Here is a 26,245-nt window from a genome sequence, read left to right as displayed (position 1 = left end):
AGCCTGTGGCCTCAGATGTAGGGTTATACCAGGCCCAGGCCATCCTGGGGCCCTCCTAGGAGAAGCCTGCTGTAAGCCCACGGCCAGCACAGTGAGATCCCAGCTGACAATGTCTGGGGCCTCTGCTTGCTCAGCCCCAGGCTTTCAGAAAAGGTTATCCTGCCTGGAGGGAGGTGCCCCAGGCTGGGAAGGGCAGGGCTCCTTTGGCCATCGGGGAAAGGATGAAGCAGAACCCTCCCAGGGGACTCAGTACTCAGGTAGGAATGCCCTGTCCCCTCCCCCACCTGTTTCCTGTCTGTACCATGGGGGGGTCAGGCTAGAGTGTGACCTTCCAGCATTGGGCCACACGGACTGCTCAGATGACCCAAGGGTGTGTGTAGGGATGCTATGCCAACTTGAGCTCTTAGGGAGCTCTCTGGGAGCACCTAGCAAGGGTGGACCATCACTAAGGGACTCCCTCACTGCCTCACTGACCTTTGATACATCCCATAGGAGAGGTCTTACTCTCAGTTCACAGACCAGAGCTGGGACAATGGAGCCTGTGGGCCTCCTGGAAACTCTTGATTACTGCCACACAGCTCCGGCCTGGCCCTGAGCCTTTCTCTACAACAGTTTGTGGAACCCTTGTGGCATCTCAGCTTCTGGTAGGAGGGTCCTCGGGGAGACAAATCTGTCCAGGGAGGCCTGGGAAACCCAAAGCTACTCTGCTGGGCAGGCCAGAGCTCTGTAACACCCTCCCACTGGCAGGGCCCTCCAATACACTGAGCAGGTGCAGGAACCAGTAAGCTAAAGCTCTGCACTGTGCCCACTGCACCCACACATAGAGCAGCCCCGTAGGTGCAAGCTTGCCCAGTTTCGTAGCAAGATAACTTTCCCTCTGGCTTAATTATTGTATTAGGTGCACACTCCTTAGAGTGTCTTCAGAGGCAAGTCCCTGTCAGGGTCTCAGGGCAAAGACCCTAATGGGAGGGGGATGCTGCACTTCTTGCCCGGTGGTCTGTTCTCCTGCTGGACCTGGTGGGTAGCGAGAGGCAGGGGACCAGGGCTGGTACCATTGGAACTCCGGTAGAGGGTATGCCGCTAGCTTCACAGGCAGCTTCACCAGCTCATCTCCTGCCGTGGCCTCCAGGACAGGACCCTTGAGCCATTCGACGCTGATGAAGGGCTTTTCTGCCAGATGGGAGGCATCAGTGTAAAGTCGGGGCCTGAAGGCACTGACCCACCACTGCTCAGGGGCTCTCAGCCACGATCCAGCACGCCCAGGGGCCAGACGCCTGCAGATCGGGCCCTCCTGGGGTCTACTCATTGCCCTCCCTTCCCTCTGGCTAGACTCCACACTGCTCAGGTGCACCCTGACCTCTGCCCCTGCCCCCACTGCACAAGTACCCCGGGGCCCCAGGCCTGATGACTGACACCTGAGCCAGCCGCAAGCCATACCATGCACGATGACCTCGGTGCTCTCCCGGAATCGCTGGATGCCATTGTTGGCCTCACACACATAGGGGCCCAGGTCATTCTGACTGACGTTGTAGATGGTCAGGATGCTGGACAGCTCTGTGTGAGTCTGCTGGGAGCGCCGCTCTGGCACCCACTTACCCCGCTCTGCCTACCCACAGCCAGGGGAAGCCCAGGGTCAGAGCAGGTGGCCTCTGGCAGAACTGAATGCCCAGGGCACATACCCCAGCCCAGAAGTGGGCCTGGAAGCCTTAGGCCCAGACCTAGAATTTTCCTTGGGGTAGCCCCTTTCATCAGACAGGGGCTTCTGAGGCGGGACTGGGTCCACACCTCTTCCATTCAGAGGCTAGGAGGGCGTGGCCAGTGATGGGGACCCCCTGGGGACAGTGCAGGCATAGGGCAGGTGTAGGCAGTGACAAGGACTTTTGGGGATGGTTCCAGTATGGCCCGTGGTGGGGCCGTCGGCTTCACCTGCTTCCCTGGGTAGTCCCAGTCGAAGGTGACACCCGAGTTGAATTCAGCCCACACTGTGCAGTTCAGGACCAGCTTCTCCCCGACCAGCAGCTCCAGCGACTTCTTGGGGAACAGCTGGATGTCATAGAGCTCATTGCCTGGTGATACATGCACAGTGACCCCCATGCTCCTCATGGGATGGCATGCGCAGGGCGCCCACCAAGATCAGTGGTGGCACCTATGGCCGGCCCCACCACTGGGATTTGGGGGATCCCCCGTCCTCCTCCTGCAGTTCTCCTGGGACGTGGGCAGTGGTCACTGGGGGAGGGCCCTGCAGTGCAGGCGGCCCCTACCTGTGATATGCACGAGGAAGGGATTGGAGAGGAAGGCCTGGCCACCCCAGGTGGTCTCGCACTGCAGGTACAGTGCATCGCGCAGCAGTGGCGTGGGCACCCGCATGCCCCGGCGGTCGTCCCACACCAGCTCCTGCCCATCAGGCTGCAGTGCTAAGTTTTGCTGCAGGGACACGGTGGCCGTCAGTACTCTTTCTCCCAGCCAGACCAGTGGGCACCTTTCCCCGGGATGGGACAGGATGGCTGGATCCTGGGCTGGGACTGGGGATAAGGGCTGTACCGATCTCAGCGTGATGTTGAGGCCGGGGAAAGACACCAGGCAGGGCACCCACATGGAATCCTTCCTGTTGACCAGGAGCGTGTCTGGCTTGTTGATGAATGGCTGCTCCAAGTCTGGGGAGAGGGAGCAGGTTGTGAGAGGGGAAGGCGGGGCTCGGGGGTCCTCCACTCAGGTGAGGGGCAGTCGGGCATCCCTTCCCTCCAGGGTCTGCAGGATGGGGCCGGGGGGTGCAAGTGCAGATTACCGCTCCAGGATCCAAGCCCCTGGCCCATGTCTCCTGGGCAGCTGCGGGGCCAGGCAGCCTGGGTCCCCTCACCTCTCACAAACACGTAGGTGCTGGCGGCTGTGGTGCCCTCGATGCGGGCCTTGATGTACTTGTAGTAGCAGCGGTAGCTGCCTGTGTTGTTGGCGTGTGCCTCGGGCAGCAGCAGCACCTTGCAGTAGGGTCTGGTGTCCGTGCCCTCGCAGTCTTGCACAACTCCCATGTCCTCGCCATCCTTCTCCCTGGTGGCTGGCATCTCCTGAGCCCCTGGCCAGGACCACTCAAGGGGGTGCTGCCCCCTGGCAGAGGACACGAGAGCATAACAGAGGCCCCAGCTGTGGTCCCAGGGCACAGTCCCTGGGACCCTTCCTGGGGCCATGCCTTGCCTGCAGCCCATCTCATCCAGAGATCAGATCAGCCCAATTTTGGGGCTCACTGGCTCCTAGGCCTGCATGAGGTAGGCTGGCCTGAAGAGAAGCCTGCTGATCATCCCTGGGGCTACAGGGACTGTAACGGGGCCAGTCTGGGTGGGTGGGCCTGGTGCCAGTGGAGGGTGGCTGGGGTGGATGTAGGGGATCTGGGGTCCATGCAGGGTGACCTGGGAGGTAGGCAAGAAGTGTCCCAGGTGCGAGTGTGGGCAAGGTGGGAGTGGCTGCAAGGTGTCTGCAGGGCCAAGGATGGTCCATGCCTTCGGGTGCCCACCCCCAGGTGACCAGGGAGCCCCACTAAGCATTGAGGTCCCTTTGCCTCGGGGAGGGGCTGCCTTCTGGGCTCTCCTCTACTACCTCCTGCTTTGGCCTTCTCCGGTCCCCTTGGCCTGGGGTGGGGACCCAGGCCCATTTCTCTGGCTGAGGTCTGAGTACCTGCAGGAGATGGATAGGCTGTCACCGGAGTCAATGATGTGTGTCTCCTCCGTGATGTTTAGAGTTGGGGGGGTCATGGAGTAGCCCCTTGCCAGGCCTGGGGTGGAAGACAGGGTTAGTGTGGTGCTGGGTCGTGAGTTCACATGGTGACGTCAATCCAGTACTAAGAGTATACTTTTTCCTGGGGCAGAGACTGCCCCAGCTCCTGGCCCTGGCAGCAGACAGGTCCCAGACCCCAGTGAGCCCTGACCTACCCAACCCCAATCTCTGGCCCCACATAAGCTGAGCTGTCAGCATGAAGTCGACTGGGGAGACTGCAGGCCTGATCCTACACTGGGGGAGACCTGGAATGTGTCACCTTGGCATTGTGACCCTCACATGTCTGCCTGAGGCCCCTCCTTCCTGAACCTCAGATGCACAGCCACTGCTTGTACTGGTGTTACAGTGCAGACCCTCCCCAGATGCCCAGAACCAAGGGCCTCGGCCTTCCCCCAAAATTCTGCCTATGACCTCACTCTTTCCCAGGTCCTGTGGACTTTACCTCATGTCCTTGGCTCCATATGCTTCTGTTCACCCTTGCAGCCCCCTCCAGCTACCCTAGCTCCCCCCTAATCCCTGGCCTTGTTCCTTCATTCCTCCCACTCCTCCAAGCCCCTCCCAGGGCTTGGCCCCAATCGCACAATTAACTGCTTCGCCTGGTTGAAAACCCTCCTGCTGCCCTGCTGCCCATGTAGTTTCTTGCCCACCATCCTCCTCCTGGCAGGGCAGTGTGTGCCCCCGCCTGTGTGCATGTTGATAGGTGAGGGTCCGTGCGCACGTGTGCGTGTGTGTATGTATGTGTCTGTACTTGTGGGTGTGGATATGTGTGCCTATGGAGTGGATGTGTATGCATGTCTTTGGCATGTCAGTGTGTGCGTGCCCATGGGCGTGTGTGTGTGTGTGTGTGTGTGTGTGTGTGTGTGCGTGCGATCCCGGTAGGGGTAGGAGCAAGCCTTGGGGGAGGTCTGGACATGGAACTCTGGCAGATGCATCCTGCCAGGACCATCCTGAGACAACAGGAAGAGAGGACTGTGTGGCTGGAGGCCCAGGGCTGTGTCCTGTCCCTCCCCCTGTGTCCCTGTCCTCCTGGGGGGCACTGACCACTACTGGCCCCAGCCTGCCATCCTCTCCAGTCCCACAGATCCAGCTCCTTTGTCCTCTCTGGCCCAGCTCCCTGATGCAGCATTGTCCCACCCTGACAGCTAATTGCAGAACGTGGATCCCAGGGACCCTCCACCTAGTTGGCTTTACACCACCCTGACCCTGACCTGCCCTAGGAGGCAGCACCAGGACGGCATGCTGTGTACACCAAGATCTCATTTCAGATCACATGGACAGGATGGCCACTGGCCAGGGCCTGGCTCGCCCCTCCCTTCCATGCCTCCTGCTGGCCAAAACTTTCTAGGCACCCCACCACGCAGGTCAGAAGGAGAAGGTCTTCACTGAACATCTAGTCTCATTGTACAGACAGGGAAAACGAGGCCCTCTTACTGGGCTGCACCACCACCCTCAGAAGGCCACTCACCTGGCCACTGTTGACCCAGCCTGAACCCAGTGCACCCCTTCCTGGCAGTCAGGCCAGGGGGCTCTGCCACCAGATTCATCCTCCCTAGGGTGAGTGTTAGCCCTCCATGCACACCAGCCTCCACTGCACACCTCCAGGCAAGGCTACTGGGAAGGGGGTGCTCTGCAAAGGGAAAGCTCCCCTCTAGGAGTTAGGGCCTGGGTGTTGAAGGAAAAATAGGATTTTCCAGGGAATGGAAGGTGAATAAAGCCACAGCAAGCAGACAACTGGCCTCTGAGCTATAGAAGAGGAGGGACAGTGGGCTTGGGTCTGGACCTGCAGGGGATGAGAGAATGGGCCCTCCCAGTGGACCAGTTGGGGGTCAGGCCTGAGGCTAGTGTGTGGGCACCAGAGGAGAGGCATGGTTGCCAGCACCCACCTGCCCCAGGCCTGTGCATGCCCATGGTGAGGCCTGCAGCACTGCCCTGGGACACCCAGGGAGGCCCATGGTCCCCTGGGGTACACATCCAAGGCACACACCTGGCACCCCTGGCCATGCAGCTGTGGCAGATGCCAGCCCCACTTCCTTGGGCAGCTCCCTTTTGCTTCCGGATAAAGTAGGGGGATGCCAGGACTCTGCCCACTGCCCTTCTCTCCAGCTTCATCTCCGGATACATTTCTGAGAGGTACAGAGCTCTCACCTTTGTCCCAAAGTGCCAGACTTTTCATATCTTGAAGTCTTGTCTTCACCTGTCTTTTATCCCTGGACATTTGTATTTCCTTTCCTAATGGGAGCCCCCCCCCCCCCCCCCCCCCCCCCCGCGCTGGGCCCAATTCATACATCTCTTCCCCTGGTGGGGCAATCAGTGTTACTCAAGCAGCTTTGGCTCCCTGGGCCCCTACTGTTAGAACACTTCTCAGACTGAATTATGGTTTTCTGCTCACATTGGGGAGAGGCTATGTTTTCTTCACATTCCTAAATTCAGTACAGAGAAGATACACACCGAAGATGGAAGATTCAATAATGGTAGAATGGGTGATGGATGATCAGATGAATAAATGGGTGGGTGGATAGGTGGGTAGATTGATGGTGGGTAGATGGATAGTGGATGGATGGAATGATGAATCAATGGTGGATGGGTGGATAGTGGATGGGTAAACGAAAGGGTGGTAGGTGGATGGGTTGATAGGGTCTGAATGGTTGGACTGTGGGTGGATAGGAATGGATGGATGGGTGGATTGTGGATGGAAGGGTGGATGCTAGAGTGGGCTGATGGATAGGGAATGGGGCCTGTAGGATCTCCCTTCCCAGAGGCTATCATATTACCAAAGGAAGCGTCCATATCACTATACTAAACAGAGAGACCATCCATTGTCCTTGGCAACCCTTTATCCACCTGTACAAGTCTCTCTTTTCTTGTCCCAGTGCCCCTGTCTTCACTCACGTCCACCAGGCCCTGAATGATCAGCAGACTTTGCTGTGGACCTGACTGTCCTCCTCCATCCCTTCTGCTTAATTGAAACCTCACTTTCCTAAGGACTCCTGCCCCAGAGGTAGTAGTGCTCTCCCCTGCACATGCCTGGCAGTGGAAGCTCCTTGCGGTCATCTCCTTTCTCTAATGGTACCACCTGCTCCCCACTAAGGCTGTCAGCAGCTGCAGTCCTGTTACTTCCCCTCATTCTCTGTTCCTGCCTCTCCAGCTCCCATCACCCCAACTCAGGCCATCCTGTTCCCCATGATTTCAACATCCACACAGATGACTCACCAGCATGCTGGCCTTTGTGGTCCTCATCTCCACTGTCCTCCCTCCTCCTGTCAGCCACTCACTTCCTGGGCACACCCTGGACCTGGTCCTTATCAGAAGCTACACCACCACCAAGTTCCTGCCTTCCTGCGCTGCTTTCCCCATCTCATCTGCCTCTTGTTAGGTGCCCTTGTCCTACCACCGCTAAGTCCTTCAGCCTCATCAAAATTCCCAGTCCAGGGACTCCTCTCCATAGATACCCTCTCCTGGCCTCATCCCTGTCCTGGCACATTATGGCCCTTGGTCCACTAATCGGATTGTTTCCTTGTTTTTCACCTTCCATTCCAACCCTGTGGCACCACCATGGCCCTCAGTGGCTCAGCATGCAGTGCAAAGCCAGAGCCCTATGCTGCTACCCCACCCCTCCTTTCTTGTCCTATAGGCAGATCCTAAATGGGCCCTTGGACTGAAGCACAGGGTGTTCTCTCCTCCCTCACTCTCAGCATTAATGAAATAAAGCCATTAGATGGAGATCTTCCCACATCCAAACTCCACACACCCTGCCTGGGCCCTGGAAACCTTCTGATACTCCCCAAAGCCAAGCCTTCCATCTCCCATCCTATAAATACCTAACCCTTCCCCTCCCAAATTCCTTGATCCTCTATTCCCTTCCAGCCCTGCCCCCTTTCCTATTCCCCTTCATTGCTGTCCCCTCCTCTCATATTTGCTCATCCTCCCTCTGGGGTGCAGATGCTTTATGGAGTCAAGGCATCCCATGATCTCCATGCTGCAGGACCAGTGGGCACTCCAGGCAGGGAATAGGGCTACCACCTCCTCTGCTACCTTCTGTGAGCTCACTGTTGCCTTGTCTTCCTCCTTTCTCTCTGCCCAGCACCTCAGTCTCTTTTCTGTAGATCTCTCCCTTAAGTGTCTAGATACCTCCAGAGTCTCTACGGCCTGTCCTCTCACCTCCAGCCTGAAGTACCCAGTCGCTGTTGCACTTGGACACCCTCCAGACATCCTGGGTCCCACATTTCTGATGCTGAACATCAGACCCACACCCTCTTCACCCCTCCCAAGGCTTCTCCTTGATAGCTCCCATCTCCCCATATGGGAGCAGCTGTAGGATGTGCTTCTCTTTTTTTTTTTTTTTTTTTAACCCCACCGCATGTTTAGCACAGTACCTGGCACAGAACTAAGACTCTATAAATACTTGTTGAATGAAAAAGTGGATGAGTGGATGGATAGATGGATGAATGAGTAAGTGGATGGAAAGATGGCTAGCTGTATTGTTAGATGGACAGATAGAGGAATAGAAGGGTGGGTGGATGGATGGATGGATATATGGATGAAAAGATGGAAGGAAGGCTAGAAGAAGAATAGATGGACAGGCAGATGGATGGATGGGCAGGTAGGTGAGTGGGTGGATGAATGGATGGAAAGATGGATGAAAGGATGGAAGGGGGGGTAGCCAGATAGACGTATAGATGGATAGGTGGATGGATAGATAGAAGGAGGAGTGGATGGATGGATGGATGTAAGGATGAATGGATGCATGCATGCATGGATGGGTGAGTGGATAGAAGGATAGGTGAATGGCTGACTGGCTGGCTAAACCTCAGGTTGTCCTTTATGTTGGAACTAGATTAGACCCTGTTTCCATTTTTATAGACCAAGCTCCCTGGTGACCACGTGTACCCTAGAATGCTCAGCAGCTAAGACAGGTTTGACCCAATGACTGCCTTGCCCAGAGGTTCCACGCTGCCCAGCCCCCACCTGCAACCCCAAAGAAGATGCATCCTTCCTGACTGGCTGTTGTCTGTCCCCACTGTCCTTCCTTTCCCGCAGCAGGAAGCGCTGTCATCCTGGCCTCTGCTGCACTCCCCCTGCCTTCCTGTTCCTGGCCCAGGAACTGGCTTCTTCCTTCCCCTGGCCAGCGGCCCTGGACCCCAGCTTGCAACAGAGCAGTCGGGGCAGGCGCCGGGCAGAGGTCGGAGAGGCCAGAGTGCACACCTTCTCTTCTCTGTGCTGTCAGCAGCCTTGGGCGGTGGGGACCTTGGCGTCAGCCACAGGCAGCCGGCTGTGAGAGCAGCACACTGGGATCCTGGGTGAGGGGCAAGTGGCAGGGGGCGGGGGTGTGGGAAGTCCTGAATATGAGGCACCGACCATAGCCTTGCAGTCGACCATAGCCTTGCAGTCGTTGCTTCCTTTGCTCCTCACACAGCCCAGGAGGAAGGGAAGAATCCGAGGCCAGTTGGCAATGAGGAAACTGAGGCCCCAGGACTCACGGAGGCAGTGGGCTGGCAGCTGTGCAGGAGCTCATGTCTGGCCGAGTCTGGGCCTGTCCCTGCCCAGGTCCCAGTCCTCACATCTCTGGCCGCTACTCTCCCAGAACTACCTGCCTCTCTATTCCTCAGCAGCCTCCCTTTTGGCCTCCAATTGGTCCCTCGGCCCAGAGGGGCGTCATGGCCTGAAGACACATTCACCGGGTCCCTGTGGCCCTTGGGAACTGTGCATGCCCTTGGCCTGGCCTCCAGGGTGAAGTCCATCCCAACAGGCTCCACCTTCCTGGCCGGCTTCAACCTCCAGTGCACCTGCCACATCCAGCATCTACCACATCCTTGCCAGCCTTGCCCACCTCCCTGCAGGCCTCACGTTGTGTCCTTTATTCTTTCCTGCTCTCAGTGCCCAGTGCTTAGATGATGGCTACTGCTACTCACTGGGAGACCTAAGGCTGAGTGCCTTGTCCTTGCCCCAGCCCCGTCATTGGTCACTGCTCTGTCCTCAGGTCCAGCATGGATGGCCAACCCAGGGATGAAGTTGGGATGGTCTGTGAGCTCAGGGGTATCCCTCCACATGCTGACAGTTTCTTACTGCAGACAACTGCCATGGTCACCTTGTGGGGGATGGGGACTATGTGGCAGTCATGCCAGTCTCATCTGAACTCTCCTTCACAGCTGTGCCCAGGAGGACGGAGGTGAGCCCAAGAAGGAACATGGGGAACAGCTGGCCAGGCGAGGCTGGGCCTGGGGCCTCTATGCATCTGTCTGAGAGCCGGGCAGTTTTGGGGAGACCTGCTCCAGGTTGCTCTCCCTTCACTCTTAGAGGGAGAATCACAAGGGTGTTCGGTCCTAGAGTCCCCCCATACCTGGCAGCTAACTTCTGTGCCTCCAGAGGTCAAGGGTGAGGGCCAAGAGGCCACAGTCCCCTGACCCTACAAGACTGAGAAGGCTGAGATAAGAGGGGTTGTTCATTCCCAGGATGTGCTTGGGGCCCCCTGAGCCTGACTGTGTGCTCCATGATGCCACTCTCTGACTTGCTCTTTCCAAGCCCCGGTTTTCCCACTTGCAAAATGAGAATCGTCCCCAGAATTATCAGGAACACAAACAACATAATACTACGTCAAGAACAAATGCATACTGGGCCCTTGGCTGTCACTGCCTGCTGAGTGTTTTGTATGTCACAGCAGGCTGCAGTGGGGAGGGGGCAGTGTGGGGTCAGAGAAAGCCTTGCTGGTAGGAGGAGCTGAAAAGTGCTTTGTGGACTGAGTAGGAGCTCGCTGGCTCAGGAGAACACACAGGGCAGAAGGAATGTGCAAGGCTGGAATATGGGTGACCTGGAGCTGTCAGGTAGATGGAACAGATGTGGGGCAATGAGGCCACAGCAAAGGGTCCTGGGTCACAGGCCAGCCAGAGGCTCTTGGCCTTGCTCACTGGTGTGCTCCCTTCTCCTGGTGATGGCAGCCTCCAGGGCTCCACCTCTACTTTTGAGCTATTCCACCCTCTCTGGGTCGCTTTCCTGAGCCCTAGTCCTGAGGGGCACCTGGCTTCCAAAATGTCTCTTGGCAGGGAACCTCCACCCCTCAGACCGCACCACACCCACCACTGAGCAGGACACCTGGAGCCACAGGGCACACACAACTCTCCACCCTACAAGATGAGCAAGTGTTTCAAGGATAGAGAATTCCCATGTTGGCAAGGGTGTGGGCAAATAGGCAAACAGGCGCTCACAGTGATAGAAGAATGCTTATACTCCTTGACTCCCAAATTCTGCTTCCCCCATACATCCTGTTAGGATAATAATAGCAAACATGGATTTAGCACTTTCTGTGTGTCAGCCCAGGCTTTGCACCTGTGCACACCACACCCTTCTAATGCCCCCTGAGGTGGGTGCTATTCTTGTCATTTTGAAATTGAGAAGACAAAGGCACAGAGATGATCTTCAGGGGACAGGATTATGGGAAGCAACTCCTGACTCTTTACGTGTCTGCATTCCTTGCATTTCTGCAGTTTATGGAATAGTAAAGGCCATAAGCTGATCGAACCACCTTTTCTCCACCAGTCCTGGAAGCACTGGCTCTCCCTTTTGCTAGGTTTGCCATCTTAGTGGCTGGCGGTCATCTGTTAAGCGTTCCTGACGCCACTCATCCCCCACAGGCAATTAACTGGTCACGAAGTCATATCCATTCTCAGAGGCAGCACCAAAGGCGGGGTAGCTGGGAGCTCCAGGCTTACCCCTCTTCTCTCCCTGCCCCTCTGGCAAAGTGCTTTGCACTTATAGCGCTCAGACACCTAGCAGTGGACGCCTTCCACCCAGAGAGCCAGATCCTGGGACAGCCCCACTCCAGACCCCGCCTCTCCAACCCACTGTTTGGCCTGCCTCAACGTCCATCCCCTGGCTTGCCACGCCAGTGTCTCCCCACACCAGTCTCTCCTCACTGGTTCAGACTTTACCCAATGGTTAGATTCTCTCTCTAGAACACAAGGCCCTCTCCCACCTAACACCATTATGCTACTTGGGAGCAAAAGCTGTGTTCTTTGCATGGCCTTACAGATGACTGGTGACCATTCCAACCCTAGTGTCACATGTTGAGGCCCTCTCATTGTGGGGGGAGGGGCTCAACCCTCGCAGTGGTTGGCTCATTGCATTTGACAACTGCTTAGTGCAAGGATAAGGGGGCTTATGTTTGCCTTTCGTGGTGGTATCCCCAGCATGAGATTGGCCTGTGATTGTCCCGACTCCCCGTGAGGATCTGGGGAGCAAAGGGACAGCACAGAGTGTTTGGGCAGGTGTGGAGGTGAGGGACAGAGGTGGAGATGTAGGCACTGAGGTAGGCGTGTTGGTCAGGGTGGACTTGGGAAAGGCAACGTGTCTGTGGGGCATGCTGCTTTTGAAAGGTCTCTGGAGCAATCAAGGTAAAAATGTCCAAGAGGTGGTCAGAAATTTAGGACTGCACCTGCCTCCCCCACCCAGACTCTTCCTTGGGGAATGTGGACAGCCACCTGTCCCTTCAAACCCCTGGGCCCCCATGCCATCTGAGACCAGATAGCTGATGCCTGACATTCCTACAAAGCTTCTCTAGCACCTTGTGAGCCATTTCATCCCTCTGGCCTTAACTCCTAATCTCCAAAATGGACACAATAAGCCTGTGATATGGAGCTAAAGCCTTCACAAACCCTAGGGTAAAATGGTTTAATTAACCATTTTACACTGAGGGGAGGCTCCACTGCTAGACACTTCAAATATGCATCTGTGGGTGCGTGTGTGCTGCTTAATATGAATGAATCTCTGTTTGGTAGAACTTACAGTAGCTCTAAGGATGGTGCTTTAAGTTGGGGAAGGATAAGAGCTTCCCCTAGTCCCTCCTGAAAGCCCACATTCCACGCTCTGGGGGCACACAGTAAGTGGGAATGGAACCCCCTCTCACCCACCCACTTGAAGCAGCACCATCCTCTGCCTGGAGTTCTTGGCAGCCTCCCCAAGGGCAGGGTGAGAGGCAGGGTGTCTCTAGAGCAGGTGAAAGGTCATGTGCTAAGGTCTGGGGTGTGTGGTGGGGCAGGCTACGTGGACTGGTTAGGGTTGCCCTTGGGACCCCAGAAGAAGCTGGTGCTTATCAATGGGGGTGCCACTGAAAGATCAGACCTGTGTTTTAGAGATGTCCCGCTGGGGCACCTTGGAGGCAATTTCTGGAAGCAGAGAGGGAGGTGGGGGCTGAGTGGGAGCAGGGGCTGCCTGAGTACCCCCTGAGGTTGACCTGGAGGTAGGGGCACCCTGGCAGATCTGAGCTCCCAGCCCCAGCACAGCTGTGGGTGCAGCCAGCTGTGCCAGGCAGCTGCCCCGGGCCTGCCTGGGGTCAGGGCTCTGCTCCCCAGAGACAGGACGGGCGGTGTTATCAGACAGTCCAGCTGGCTCAGAGGTGGCCCCCCAGCGCTGCTAAATCGGGGCCGTGGGCTCCTGCTGCAGGAAGAGGGAAACGCAGGCAGGATGTCCTCTCCTGTGGCCGGCAAGTCCTTTCCCATGAACCCCTGCTGACCTCCTGGCCGCGTGGCGGGACTCCCCCACTGGCCACCCTGCCCTGCGCCTGCTCGTGGCCGCCCACATCGGGGGCCTGGCCCGAGGGGTGGGGGCAGAGGTGGCCTGGGGCGCGGGGGCGGGGCGGGCGCTGCCAGCCCTGAATGCCCGCACCTTCCTGCTCCCAGACTTCTCCCTTCGGCCTGGCCGGAAAACTGAGATCCCAGAGGAAGCCAGTGTCTGAAAAGGATCGAAACTCAGGAATCCCTGGCTCCAGCTGGACACGTCGGCTGCCTCTGGCTGAAGTTAGGGCAGGGAGTGTGAGGGGGCTCTCCAGACCCCTGCCTCCCCGGGAGGCACCCCTGAGAGCTGGGGGGACAGGCAGGGAGAAACCTGCAATGGGGACGGTTACGCTCCAGTGACAGCGGGAGGAGTGTCGGCTAGACCCAGAGAAGAACCTTAGCCCTTGTGGCTGAGACCCACTTAATTTTCCTGGATCCCCCGATTCCCCTCTGCCTTATTACAGTCAGGTGCTCCCAAGTGTCCTCCTTCCTTATCTGGCCCAGATTGGTCAACTGGGGTCTCCCGGGAAGTCCTGCTGGACATCTCTTGGAGGACCTGCCTCCCAGGGCAGCGACTCATCTTTCCCCACATACTCTCCTCCTCCCAGGGTCCCCATCTAGTAAACAACCTTCATGACCCATTCTGTGGCTTAAGCCACAGACTAGCACACATCCCCCTACCCCACACCCCAATCCCTCCACCTTCTGCCCCCTCCTCCCCTGCTTCATCTTCCTTGTGGTGGGCTCCTGTGTTGTTTGCCCCTCTGACCGTGCCTTCAGGGGACGTGGCCCAGAACTTTCCATTATTAGGTGTGCTGCTGGCTCCTACCATCTCCATCTCCAGCTGCCTCACCTCCCCAACCCTACCCGTGGCCCCCTCTAGACTTTCCTGACTGCGCTTTTGAGGAGTTCTTTTCGATACTTGGAATTCCCTTCCCTAGAGTCCGCAGATCCCTTCAGGAAGCCTTCAGCTAGAAGTGATGCCATCTTCCTATGCAGCCCCCAGCTACCAACTGGGGCTCAAAGGGGTCACTGAGCACTTTTGTCCCTACTATACAGGTGTCTGATACCATGCCTACGTTCCTGCTAGTCTGGCACTCAGGAAATCCCTGCAGGATGGAGCTGGTCCAAATCCTCCCTGAGCCACCCTGAGCAGGCACCATGGCTTGTGACCTGCATAGAACTGCAGTCTCCTTCCTGGGGTCGGGGTCCCACTGCCTGGGGCCGGTTGGGAATGGAACATCAGGAAGCTGGCCAGGTAATCCTCTTGTTGCACGTCATTCTCAGTCTAATGCCTGGTCGTGTGGGCACTGTGCCCTGTGCACGGTCCTCTTCTGGGAGGGAGCCTTTCAGCCACAGTGACTGAGCTGGAACCAGCAGCCCACAGGACCAAGTAAGGCGGCCCCCACATCCTGCCTACCCTGGCTGGCATGCCCCGTCCCTTCCCCATACCTCTGTCCACACCTGAATCTAGCTCAGGGCTGAGGAACAGAGCCAGGGGAATGCACAATGACTGGCCACACGAGCCTCAGCAAGGGCCAGTCCTCAGGCCAGGGCAACCCAGCTTCTCTTTAGACTAAGCCCTGAAGACAAAGCCTCTTGGGCCTGTCCTCTGCCACCTGCCCTCTCCACAGGGACATTGCCAAGGAACTACTTTTTGGAACTAGAATAGGACCCAAGCCATAAAGTCCAGCCCAAGCACAGCCTCTCAAGTGCTTGCCCATTGCCCTGCTATGCATGTGGAAACTGAGATGCAGGGAGAGGAAGTTGGGGCCCAGGCCACACAGCCAGGAATTTAGGGGAAGAGCTGGAACAGAAATCTGGATGTAGGGCTACTGCATACCTTTGAGGGTTAAGGGCTACTGCATACCTTTGAGGGTTAAGCTTCAGCATCCCTGAAATTCTCACCTACCAGTACCTGGCCACCCACTCTGGCTCCCCTGACACTTGGTTACACTTAAAGTGTTTATGCTTCTGCTCTAGCATCCTCCATCAGGCTGGGAGCTTCAGGACAAATGCAGGGCACATTTCCCACCAGCCATGCCATGGTCCAGTTAGGCCACCCTCCTCCATGGGCCCCTTCAGCTAACATCCTCTCTCCTCCTCTTCACTGTCTGACTTAGGTAAGAACCACCTGAACTCCCCCACAGGACCAGCCTCATCCCTGTTTCCTCCTCCATCTCTTGATCACCCAACACCAGGCTCACCTTGCAGAATGTTCCCTGTCTCCCTGAAAGCCTCTTCCCGTTTAGCTCCCATCCTGGACTCTGCTCTGCTCCTTTTCCAGCTCCCCAGCCCAGGCTCTCTTGAGCTTCAGGCACTATACCCAACTGGCTGCTAGATGTCTTCTCAAAGGGGTGTGTAGGGGGTTCTCCCACTCCTCAGCCTGACCCACTTCACTTCTCTCTCCACACTCCTTCGGTCACTTAGCAAGCACACTAAGTATCTGTGAGAGCCTGGCCCTGGGCTGGATGCAGGGGAGCAAGGAAGGGCAAAGGGGCAGCTCCTCATCTCTGACCTGCCCCAACTCAGAGGCCCCAGCCAGATAGATGTCCTCCTCCATCCTGCCTCTAGATTCATCCACACCTCCTTCATCTCCCCTGTCCTCTGCCCTTCAGCCTGTGAAGGCATAGAGAATAGAGAGCTCTGTTATCCTACAGACCTGGGTTGACTACTGCTCTTATTGCTGGCCTTCGGGAGCATTGGAGAAGTTACATATGTCCCTGTTCTATGCTTCCTCCTCTGTAAAATGGGTCTAACACTCCCTTGTGAGGATCATTAAAAAAGAGGAAGCATGTCAAGCCATATTCAATATCTGCGGTGTTCAAAAATAGCAAGGACCCCTCCACCCCAGCCCTTCCAGTACTTTCTCCCCAGCCATTGGGGGGGGACTCATGACCCTCTCTCTACCCTCTGATTGCCTGGCTCACTAGAGCTTATCCTCACCGACGCCCTGGCATCTCTGTGCAATGATACTTCTCTGCTCCCTTTCTCATCTCCCACACTCCCTTTTCTCCACCTGCACAGGGGCAACTTCTGGTCCTATTCCTGTCACAGACCCTACCCCGGCCTCTCCTGTGCTCATGAGCTTTCCGTGGCTGCTCCTGCCTTGGAGTCCAAGCTCTTGAGTGTGGCCTTCAAGGCTGCTGCCCCGCCCAGTGCAGGGCGCGCGGGCATCCTGCCTCTTCCGCCACGCCACGCCGATCGCTGTCCTGCGACGCCAACTCAAGATCCCCAAGTTCCCACGGGCAGCTGCGCCCAGTCCGCCCTGCGGCGCGGGTCTCCGCGGCCCCCAGAACCCCGCCTCCGCAATCCCCGGCCGGGGAGGTGGACACCTGCGGGGAGCGCCCTCTGCGGACTGCGAGGCGCCGGGAAGTGCGCACCCGGGCTGCCCGGCGGGGACGGCTACGTCCCGTTCGCGGGCGGGTCTCCGGGCAGGGCCGTGCGGCGCCGCGAAGGTAGTGCGCGAGCGAAGGGCCCAGCGGGGATGCGGGGCGCCGGGCCCGGCTCCAAAGGCGCTGAGCCGCCGCGGTCCCGGCCCGTCCGCAGGCTCCGCCCGCCCTTCCCCAGCCCGCTGGCCGGCTCCGCCGCGCCCCATCCGGTGTCCGCGGCCCCCGGCGCCCAGCACCGGCCCCCTGCCCCCGGGGCCTGAGGCTCCCGCGCCCCGCCGCGCCCCGCCGCGCCCGCGCCCCGCCCGGCCTCACCGCACTCGCCGTCGAGCAGTCCGAGGCAGAGCCACAGGCGCAGGCACAGCGCGGCTCCCCGCTGCATCTCCGGCCGCGCCGCTCGCTCCGACCCGCGCTGCCGCTGCCCGGGGCGCCGAGTGCGGGCGCGGGGACCCGCGGGCGGCCGGGCCTGGGCGACACCCCTCCCAGGGGCGGGGCCGGGCCTTGGCACCGCCCCGCGCACCTCCCGGCCGCCGGGCGTGGGGAGCCTGCCCGGTGCGCCCCGCCGGCGGCCCGAGGGGGTCCGAGTCCGGCTTCCGAGCCCCACCCCGGGACCGCCCCGGGCGGCGCCCGCAGGTAGCGCCCCAGCCCCGCCCCAGCCCCGCCCCAGCCCCGCCCCAGCCCCGCCTCCGCCGCTCGCGGAGAAGGCGGCGACCCCCGCGGCCAAGATTAGACCCAGCGTGTCCGCGCGCGTCGTTCCGTAATTTCCTTTAATCGGTGTTTAAGAAGAAAAAATAAAGCGGCGAACACGACTAAGAAACAGCCGTGTGTCAAATCTCCGAGAACATTCGGCAAGCTCTCTGCGACCACCCACTTGATGCGGATGAAAGTTGTACCCTTGGGCGAGGCTCCCAGGGTAACAGACCTCCACCCTGCAGGCCCGGCCTCTTCCTTAGATCTCCTCCAAATAGTTTTACTCTGAGCTCATTCAAAAGTTCTTGTATCAGGTGACACTTTACTCTGACTTGGCAACCCTCTCACAGACTTCCTTTCTCTTTTCAGTTCTGTTTCTAGAATTTTCCTATTTAAAAATAAATCCCATGACGATAACTATCGCATCTTCCCTCCCCAGCAATTCTATTCTACTTTATTCACACTCCAGCCCCACCCCGTACGCAAAAGTCCGTTCATCCCGGCCAAAAACCAAGACCAGATTGTCGATAACCACTACTGACTCTCAACTGCGAGTAAGTATTAAATATGTTTTAAGTTGGAATCACAAATCAGTGGGGATAGTTCAGATGACTTAAAAAATAATGTTGGAGAAACTAGACAACCCAAAAAATGAAGCTAGACTTTTTCTCAGCTATATATTTATTTTCTTCCAGCATTTTTAGCTTTAAAATAAAAACTTATTTTAAGATATAATACAGGGATCCCTGGGTGGCTCAGCGGTTTAGCGCCTGCCTTTGGCCCGGGATCGAGTCCCACGTCGGGCTCCCGGTACATGGAGCCTGCTTCTCCCTCTGCCTATCTCTGCCTCTCTCTCTCTCTCTGTGTGACTATCATAAATAAATAAAATTTAAAAAAAAGATATAATACACATATGGAAAGTATAGGTCAATGTATTATAAATATATATTTAAAAGCCTATGTCTCCACTGCCCACATCAGTTGATATAGAATGGCATCAGCATTCCAGATAGAAGCCCCCAAGATATCCCATCACAGACTCCTCCCTAACCACCAAATCCTGGCTTTAATTTCTCTGCTTTTCTTTATCTTTTTAGTACTCAAATATATGTGCTGTTTTTTTTTAACTTTGTTTTAATTGACTCCTATATATTCTTTTGTTCAGCATCTTTTGTGAGATTCATCTGTACCAATATGAGGATCTATGCTTCACTATTTTCATCATTGTGGAGATGACCACAATTTATTTGTCCATTTACTGTTGATGGAAGTTTCAGTTGTTATTAGTTTCCAAATTTTGCTGCTATGAACATGCTTCTTTATGTTTCTTGGTGTACATGTGCCTGTTTTCTAGGTGTGTGTCTAGGAGTGAAACTGCTAGGTCAGAGAATGTGTATCTTCAATTTCTGTGACAGTGCCAACTATTTTTTGTTGTTGTTATTTGTACCATTTTGGACTCCACAGTAGTGTAACTGGTAGATGTGGTATTGTCAGTTTTGATTTTTTTTTTTTTAATTTAGCCATTCCAGTTGGCTTGTAGTGGCATCCCATTAGAGCTTTAATTAACTTATCCCTAATTATTGTTGAAGTTAAGCACTTTTTTTTCAGATTTATTGACTTGAGAGAGAGAATGAGAGAGAGAGAGAGAGTGCAGGGCGAGGGTTGGAGGCAGAGGGAGAGAGAGAATCTCAAGCAGACTCCATGGTGTGTGAGTAGCCTCATATGGGGCTTGATCTCTCAATCCTGAGATGGTGATCTTACGTGAAATCAAGAGTTGGTCATTTTTTTAAAAAGACTTTTTTATTTATTTACTCATGAGACAGACAGACACACACACACACACACACACACAGGCAGAGACACATGCAGAGAGAGAAGTAGACTCCATGCAGAGAGCCTGATGTGGGACTCAATCCCAGCACTTCAGGATCATGCCCTGGACCGAAGGCAGGCGCTAAACTGCTGAGCCACCCAGGCATCCCAAGAGTTGGTCATTTAACTGACTGAGAAACCAGATGCCTCCATTTTTTTCATATTGTTATTTAATTAATTCAGTATAATTTGTTGAAATAACCAAGCTTTCTCCCCTGCATCATAGAAGCACATTTGTTATAAACCGTGTTACCTTACATGGAGAGATGTCTCTGGACATCATTTGTGTACTGGCATATTCTTGTCCAATACCAAGTGGTTTTATGACCACTTTTAATATGTGATATTCTCAGTGCTTAAAATTCTTGCTTCCCTTTCCAGAGTGTCTTACTTTTTTTATTGGTTGTTTGCATTTCCATGTTCATTTTAGAACCAGCTTGTGAATTTTCAGAATTGAAAAATTGGCCGGAAATTTGAACAGAATTCCATTGAATAGATTTGGAGGAATTACCATCTTAATAACTTTCAATCATGAATACACTATGTCCATCCATTTATCTAATCTTTTATTTTTATCTCTAGTGTTTTATAGTTTTGATTGCTATGTTTATTATAATTCAGATCATAACATTTTAAAGTTTCCAGTGTGCTTTCTTCTGTGAATTATGAATTATTTAGAAATACATTACTTAATTTATAAATATCTGGGGATTTTTAGGTTAACTTTGATTTTTAGTTTGGTTATTCTTTGATCAGAGAATGTATTCTCAGTGAGTTCAATCCAATGAAATTTGCTGAAGCTTCCTTTAGGCTCAGGATGTGGTCTATCTTGGTAAACAGCCCATAATTACTTGGAAATAATGTTTGAAAAGGTTGTTTAGTGTAGCATGGCACCTAAATTAAGTTGATTAATTATGTTATGCAGAGCTCCTGTATCTTTAACTTTTTGGGTTTTGCCCTGTTCAGTCAGTTACTGAAAGAGATATGTTAAAATTCTATCTGCAATTTGGATTTGTAAATTTTCTCTTTAGTTTTGTTAATTTTTGCTTTATGTAATTTAAATATACATTATCATGTATTTATGTATTTATTTTTCTATGAGTTAATGAAGTGCTTTTTTCCTTTTTAATAGATTAATCAAGTATTATAATTACGTTTTTTCTTCTATTAATGTGGAAGGTTGCAAAGATAGCCACCTTTATTTCATTCTGTATTCATGCCCTTTACAATGTGATTGGCAACTCTTCCTTTCATGTATTCTGGAGGAATATTTTTGGGGGCATGTGAATTTAAGGTTGTTATAACTTCCTGTTAAATTGACCTTTTTAGCTGTATGTAATACTTGCGTTTTTTGTTTTGTTTTGTTTTTAAGTAAGCTGCATGCCAAACATGGGGCTTGAACTCACAACCCTGAGATTAAAAGTCACATGCTCTACCAACTGAGCCAGCCAGGTGCCCCTGTATGTAATACTTATAACTTTTATCTCTTGTAATACATCTTAACATAAAGTCTATTTGGTCTGACATTATTATAGCCACACCAACTTTTTCTGTTGGCTAGTAGGTGAGTAGGTGTTGGTCTATCTCTTATCCATTTTCTTCCAACTTACAATCAATTCTCTACTTCAACATATGCATTGCTAAAAGTCACCAGACTACACAAATCTCACAACAAAAACCACAATGTAGAGGGGAAATGAGACCAGGGGCATAATACTCAAAAACTTCAGCCAGACACAATAAAAAAAGAAAAGGAGATAGGAATCTAGTAAAAAATGGTATCAGAGGTTCTACTTTTGGCATAGCAACATAAGGAGTCTGTAGACACTGGTGAAAATTATTGTAAAATAATAATTAGGTCAATAAATAAAAAAAGACAAAATCAGACAGGGAGACAAATCTTAAGAGACTCTTAATCATAAGGAACAAACTGAGAGTCACTAGAGGGAAGGGGTATGGGGAGATAGGATAACTGGGTGATGGACATTAAGGAGGGCATGGGATGTAATGAGCACTGGGTATTATATGACTGACGAATCACTGACCTCTACCTCTGAAACCAATAATACATTATATGCTAATTGAATTTAAATAAAATTTAAAAAGGCAATTCTCTGGAAATGGTCCTAAGGGTATACAGAAAACGAAGAAACACTTATTCAAGAAAACGTATGAAATTCAGTAAAAACAGTGAGAGCTCTGGCTAAAGTACAGTCTGCATATTCCCTCCCCTCCCCAAGCTCAGAGTGATGGAAATTCCACTACAGACATGTGTAGCCAAGAGTATAAGGCACCCTACCCTCTAGCCCTCAATCAGAGGCCCATGGTTTCTTTCCGGAAGGGGTAGGGCATCAACATCTCTCATCCTGCCCCTGGGTACCTGTTACCTGTTGCAGAAGCTAGGTTTGGGGTGAGTGTATGTAGCCAGAGGTGAAGCCCCCACATTCTACCCAGTCCCCATTCATAAGACAGAGGATCTACCTCAAGTATGGTACACTGAGAATCCAGGAGCCCTGATTGCCTTCACCACAGTTAGTTTGTAAAGTGAGGGTCCCGATGATAGGAGAGGCAAACCAAGAAGAACAGAAGCTGCAGCTTCCCCTCCTTTTCTGTGGAGCATCAAGCTCCTAAAGCAGGTATTTTTCCCAGAAAGAAGCATATTACTGTTCTCACTCTTAACTCTAGAGTCTGGATCAGAGATTTTTCCCAAAGGGAGAGGTGGGTGTAAGATAGAATACTTTGAAGCTCTTCCAAAAAGAACTAAGTTCATTCACAACAGAAAGTAAGAAAGATCAAGCCTAAGGGTATATTTAAAAAACAATGGAGGTTTTGGGGAAAATAAGAGAAGGGAACACTCATAGATTTATTAGAGGTCTAAAATAAACCATAAGGGCCAAGAAGAGCTCCTTTGAGGTCAGAACAAATTTCTGACTTCAAAATCTATTCCTGTTAAGGAGCCCAAGTTTAATTTGATCAGTCTGTGCAAAAATTAAAGCCCCAGAGCATTGTTAAAAACAATAGAGTATTCAGTCAGCAATAATGGAGCTTAGCATCTGGGTGTGGATGGGAACGAAAGAATCAAAAGGGCCCAAATCCCTGTCATCCCAGGGTAACTGTACATGTTCTGGCTGTACCTGCTAAGGAGCAATATAACATTTACACTGATGGAGAACAATGGAGGCCACTAAAATAATCCAGTTAATTGCTAAACAAATCAACAAACAACAAATCTTGGGGAAGGTGAAGGTGGAGACCAGTACCTTAAGTTGCTACAATATATTCCCTGAAATGTCCAGTTTCCAACAAAAAAAATTTATAAGACATGCAAAAAACCAGGAAAGTCTGACTCGGAAGAAAAAAGCTGGCAGTACAAACTTTCTGTGAGAAAGACTAGATGTCTGAGTTAACAAAATTCAAAGTAGCCACAAATATCTTTAAAGAACTCAGCTAAATCATGCTTATAATAAAGGATATATCATGACAAATGTCTCATTAAATGAAGAACATCGATAAAAGTAGAAATTATTAAAAAGAATCTAATGGAAATTCTAGAGCAGAAAAGTATAATTGAAATAATTTTACTATAGTAGGCTTAACACTAGATTTGAACTAGCAAAAGAATCAGTGATCTTGATGATAGATGGATAGAGATCATACAATCAGAAGAACAGAGAGAAAAAAGAATAAAGAAAAATGAACGAGAGCCTCATAGAAATGTGGGACACCAGTACTGTGCCAATATACGTGTAATAAAAATGCCAGACGAATAGAAGGAAATGAAAGGAAGAAATACATTTGAAGAAAAATTGGCTGAAAATCTCCCAAATTTGAAAGAAAACTTCACATTTGAGAACCTTAAAAAATGATAGGTAGATAAACACAAAGGTATCTACAAGCAGATATATCCTAGTAGAAATGCTGAAAGCCAAAGACAAAGAGAAAATCTTTAAAGCAGCAAGAGAAAAATGAATCATCACATACAGGAACCCCCCCAATAAGATTAATGGCTGACTTCTCAGCAGAAACAATGGATGCCAGAAGACACTTGGATGACATATTTCAGGTGTCTAAAGAAAAAAACTTGTCAACCAGGAATCCTATAGACAATAAAACTTTCAAAAAATGAAGGCATAATAAAGACATTCCCAGATAAACAAAATCTGAAAGAATTTATTGCTAGAAAATCCACCTCACAAAAAAATACTACAGAATTTCTCCAGACTGGAAGCAAGTGATCACAGATAATTCAATTCCACATGAAAAAAAAAACAAAGAACACCAATAAATGTAATTATAAAAGACAGTGTAAATGCATATTTCTTTTCCTTTCTACTACTAACAGATTTAAAAATGATTATATAAAACGATATGTATATAATTACTTGTTGATCCCTTAACATGTAGAAATGTAACGTATTTTCAATACTAGCACAAGGGAGGGAGATGTGGACAAAGCTATATTAGGTTGAAGACATCACTATGGACAGTAATTCAAAGCCATAGTAACAAATAGAGCCAGAAATGGTAAATAAGAAACCTAAAATGACAGATGCTGTAACTATATATTTGATATCATTTTGTATCTCAGCTTCTTTAAAAGACATAAAATTAATAAGATGTGGTACACACACACACACACACACACACACTGGAATATTTTTCAACCATAAAAAATAATTAAAAAAGAATGAAATCTTGCCATTTGCAGCAACACAGAATCAATGCTAAGTAAAATAAGCCAGTCAGGGAAAGAGGAATCTCATATGATTTCATTTAATTATGGAATTTAGGAAACAAAACAAATGAGCAAAGGAAAAAAAGGAAAAAGAGATAAATCAAGTAATACAGTCTTAACAAACTGATGACTATACCATATGGGAGAAGAATGGGAGGATGGGTGAAATAAGTGATGGGGATTAAGGAGTGCACTTATCATAAGGAACACTGAGTAATGCATAGAATTGTTGAATCACTATATTGTATACCTGAAACTAATATCACACTGTATGTTAACTATACTGGCATTAAAATAAAAAATTTAATTAAAAAATAAAAGACAAAATTATGTAAAGTTCTAATTAAAACTTTAAAGTTTTAACATTGTATTGTATTTGTAACAGGGATGAAATATGTATAACTATAATACCACAAAAAAGAGGGAAAAAGGAAATGAGCTATATAGTACTAACAGTCCCATATTTTACTGGAATTAATTTTGTATAAATATGAGTAGATTTGGGGCATATGGAAGGCTCAGTCAGTTAAGTGTCTGCCTTTGACTCAGGTCATGATCTCAGGGTCTTGAGATTGAGCCCCTCATTGGGCTCCCTGCTCATCAGGAAAGCTCATTTCTCCTTTTTTTTTTCCTCCTCTCCCCTCCACTTGTGCTCCCTCTCTCTCAAATAAATATAAAATATTTTTAAAAAGATAAGTAGAGGAATCCCTGGGTGGCGCAGCGGTTTGGCGCCTGCCTTTGGCCCAGGGCGCGATCCTGGAGACCCGGGATCAAATCCCACATCAGGCTCCCGGTGCATGGAGCCTGCTTCTCCCTCTGCCTGTGTCTCTGCCTCTCTCTCTCTCTCTCTGTGACTATCATAAAAAAAAAAAAAAGATAAGTAGATTCTGATGGTTCAGATGTATGTGTAAGCCCAAGAGCAATAACGAAGGAAATAACAAAAAAGTAGTTTGACAACTCATTAAAGGAATTAAAATGTTAGATAAGAAAATATTCACTTACAGGCACCTGGGTGGCACAGTCAGTTAAGTGTCCGACTCTTGGTTTTAGCTCAAGTAGCAGTCTCAGGGTTGTGAGATCAAGCCCTTAGTCAGGCTCTGCACTCAGTGCAGAGTCTGTTTCAGATTCTCTCTCCTTCCCTCTGTCCTTCCCACTCATGATCTCTCTCTCTCTCCCTTTCTCTCCCTAAAATAAATAAACATTTTAAAAAAGAAAATAAAGAGAATAGAAAAAGAAATAGTAAAAGAATAGAAGAGAAATAGAAGAAAATAGAAGAACAAAAAAGACATGAGATATATAGAAAACAGGAAATTGAAATGGCAAATAAATAAACCCATCATATTAATAACAACATTAAATGTGAGTGGATTAAATCCAATAAAAAAATAGAGATGATCAAAATGTACAAAAACAAGACCCAACAATAGGCTGTCTACAGGATACATACTTTAGATTCAAAGACACAAATTGATTGAAAAGAAAAAGGATAGAAAAAGATACATCATATTAACAGCCACCATACAAAACCTGGAATGGTAGGCTAATCTCAGACAAAATAAACTTCAAAACAGATGATGTTACTAGAGATAAAGAGGAACATTTTATAATGATAAAAGGATTAATCCGTCCTGAAGGTATAGCAATTATAGACAAATATGCACCTAACAACAAAGCATTAAAACACACAAATCAAAAACTGACAGCAAGACAGGGAGAAATAGACTATTACAGAGTTGGAGACTTTTTAAAAAAATTTATTAATTTATTCATGAGAGACACAAAGAGAGAGGGAAAGAGACAGAGATACAGGCAGAGGGAGAAGCAGGCTCCATGCAGGGAGCCTGACGTGGGACTCAGTCCCAGAGTTGGAGACTTTAAACCCTACTTCTAACTTAAAAAAAAAAAAAAATCAGAGTTCAACCCTGAGATCAAGACCTGGGCCAAGATCAAATCAGATGCTCACTTGACTGAGCAACCCAGGTGCCCCTAAACCCTACTTTTAACAATAGAGAGAATAACAAGATCAACAAGGAAATAGAAGACCTGAATGACACTATAAACCAGTTGGATCCATAGAACCTATAGAACACTCAACCTTTCAACAGCAGAAACCTTCTCTAGTGCACAAGTAAGATTCTCCTGAGGAAACCATGTGGTAGGACATAAAGCAAATGCCAGTAAATGTAAAATAATTGAAATCAGATGAAGTATGTTCTCTCACCACAGTAGATGAAAAATCAATCACAGAGAGA

At 51.0% G+C, this 26,245-nt stretch overlaps 1 protein-coding gene, 1 long non-coding RNA gene and 1 other non-coding gene across 5 annotated transcripts in view; 1 reads left to right on the top strand and 2 right to left on the bottom strand.

The window, feature by feature from the left end:
* Window positions 1-17,141, bottom strand: part of FLT4 (fms related receptor tyrosine kinase 4) — a 39,496-nt gene extending 22,355 nt beyond the window's left edge. For both annotated transcript variants that reach the window (XM_049116458.1, XM_025446560.3), the window contains exons 1-8: window positions 17,012-17,141; window positions 3,667-3,763; window positions 2,858-3,102; window positions 2,542-2,654; window positions 2,262-2,424; window positions 1,927-2,066; window positions 1,438-1,606; window positions 1,053-1,170 (exon numbers count right to left, since the gene is read on the bottom strand). In XM_049116458.1, the coding sequence (XP_048972415.1) occupies window positions 1,053-1,170; window positions 1,438-1,606; window positions 1,927-2,066; window positions 2,262-2,424; window positions 2,542-2,654; window positions 2,858-3,102; window positions 3,667-3,763; window positions 17,012-17,078 (1,112 nt within the window). In that variant the 5' untranslated portion in view covers window positions 17,079-17,141. The remainder of the gene's footprint in view (window positions 1-1,052; window positions 1,171-1,437; window positions 1,607-1,926; window positions 2,067-2,261; window positions 2,425-2,541; window positions 2,655-2,857; window positions 3,103-3,666; window positions 3,764-17,011) is intronic.
* Window positions 13,437-20,787, top strand: LOC112659575 (uncharacterized). 2 transcript variants are annotated; one of them, XR_003136401.3, is made up of 3 exons: window positions 13,437-14,565; window positions 17,826-17,940; window positions 19,689-20,787. It is a non-coding gene; the product is annotated as an uncharacterized LOC112659575 (long non-coding RNA). The 2 variants fall into 2 exon arrangements; XR_003136402.2 differs by lacking the exon at window positions 13,437-14,565 and adding an exon at window positions 17,437-17,700.
* Window positions 20,640-20,712, bottom strand: TRNAK-UUU (transfer RNA lysine (anticodon UUU)). Its single transcript has one exon. It is a non-coding gene; the product is annotated as a tRNA-Lys (tRNA).
* Window positions 20,788-26,245: the final 5,458 nt, after the last annotated feature.

This window comes from Canis lupus, chromosome 11 (genome assembly GCF_003254725.2).
Source record: "Canis lupus dingo isolate Sandy chromosome 11, ASM325472v2, whole genome shotgun sequence".
In the NCBI taxonomy this organism is placed as follows: Eukaryota; Metazoa; Chordata; class Mammalia; order Carnivora; family Canidae; genus Canis; species Canis lupus.
Note: the sequence above shows the minus strand (reverse complement) of the source record. Positions and strands in the feature narration are given on the sequence as shown.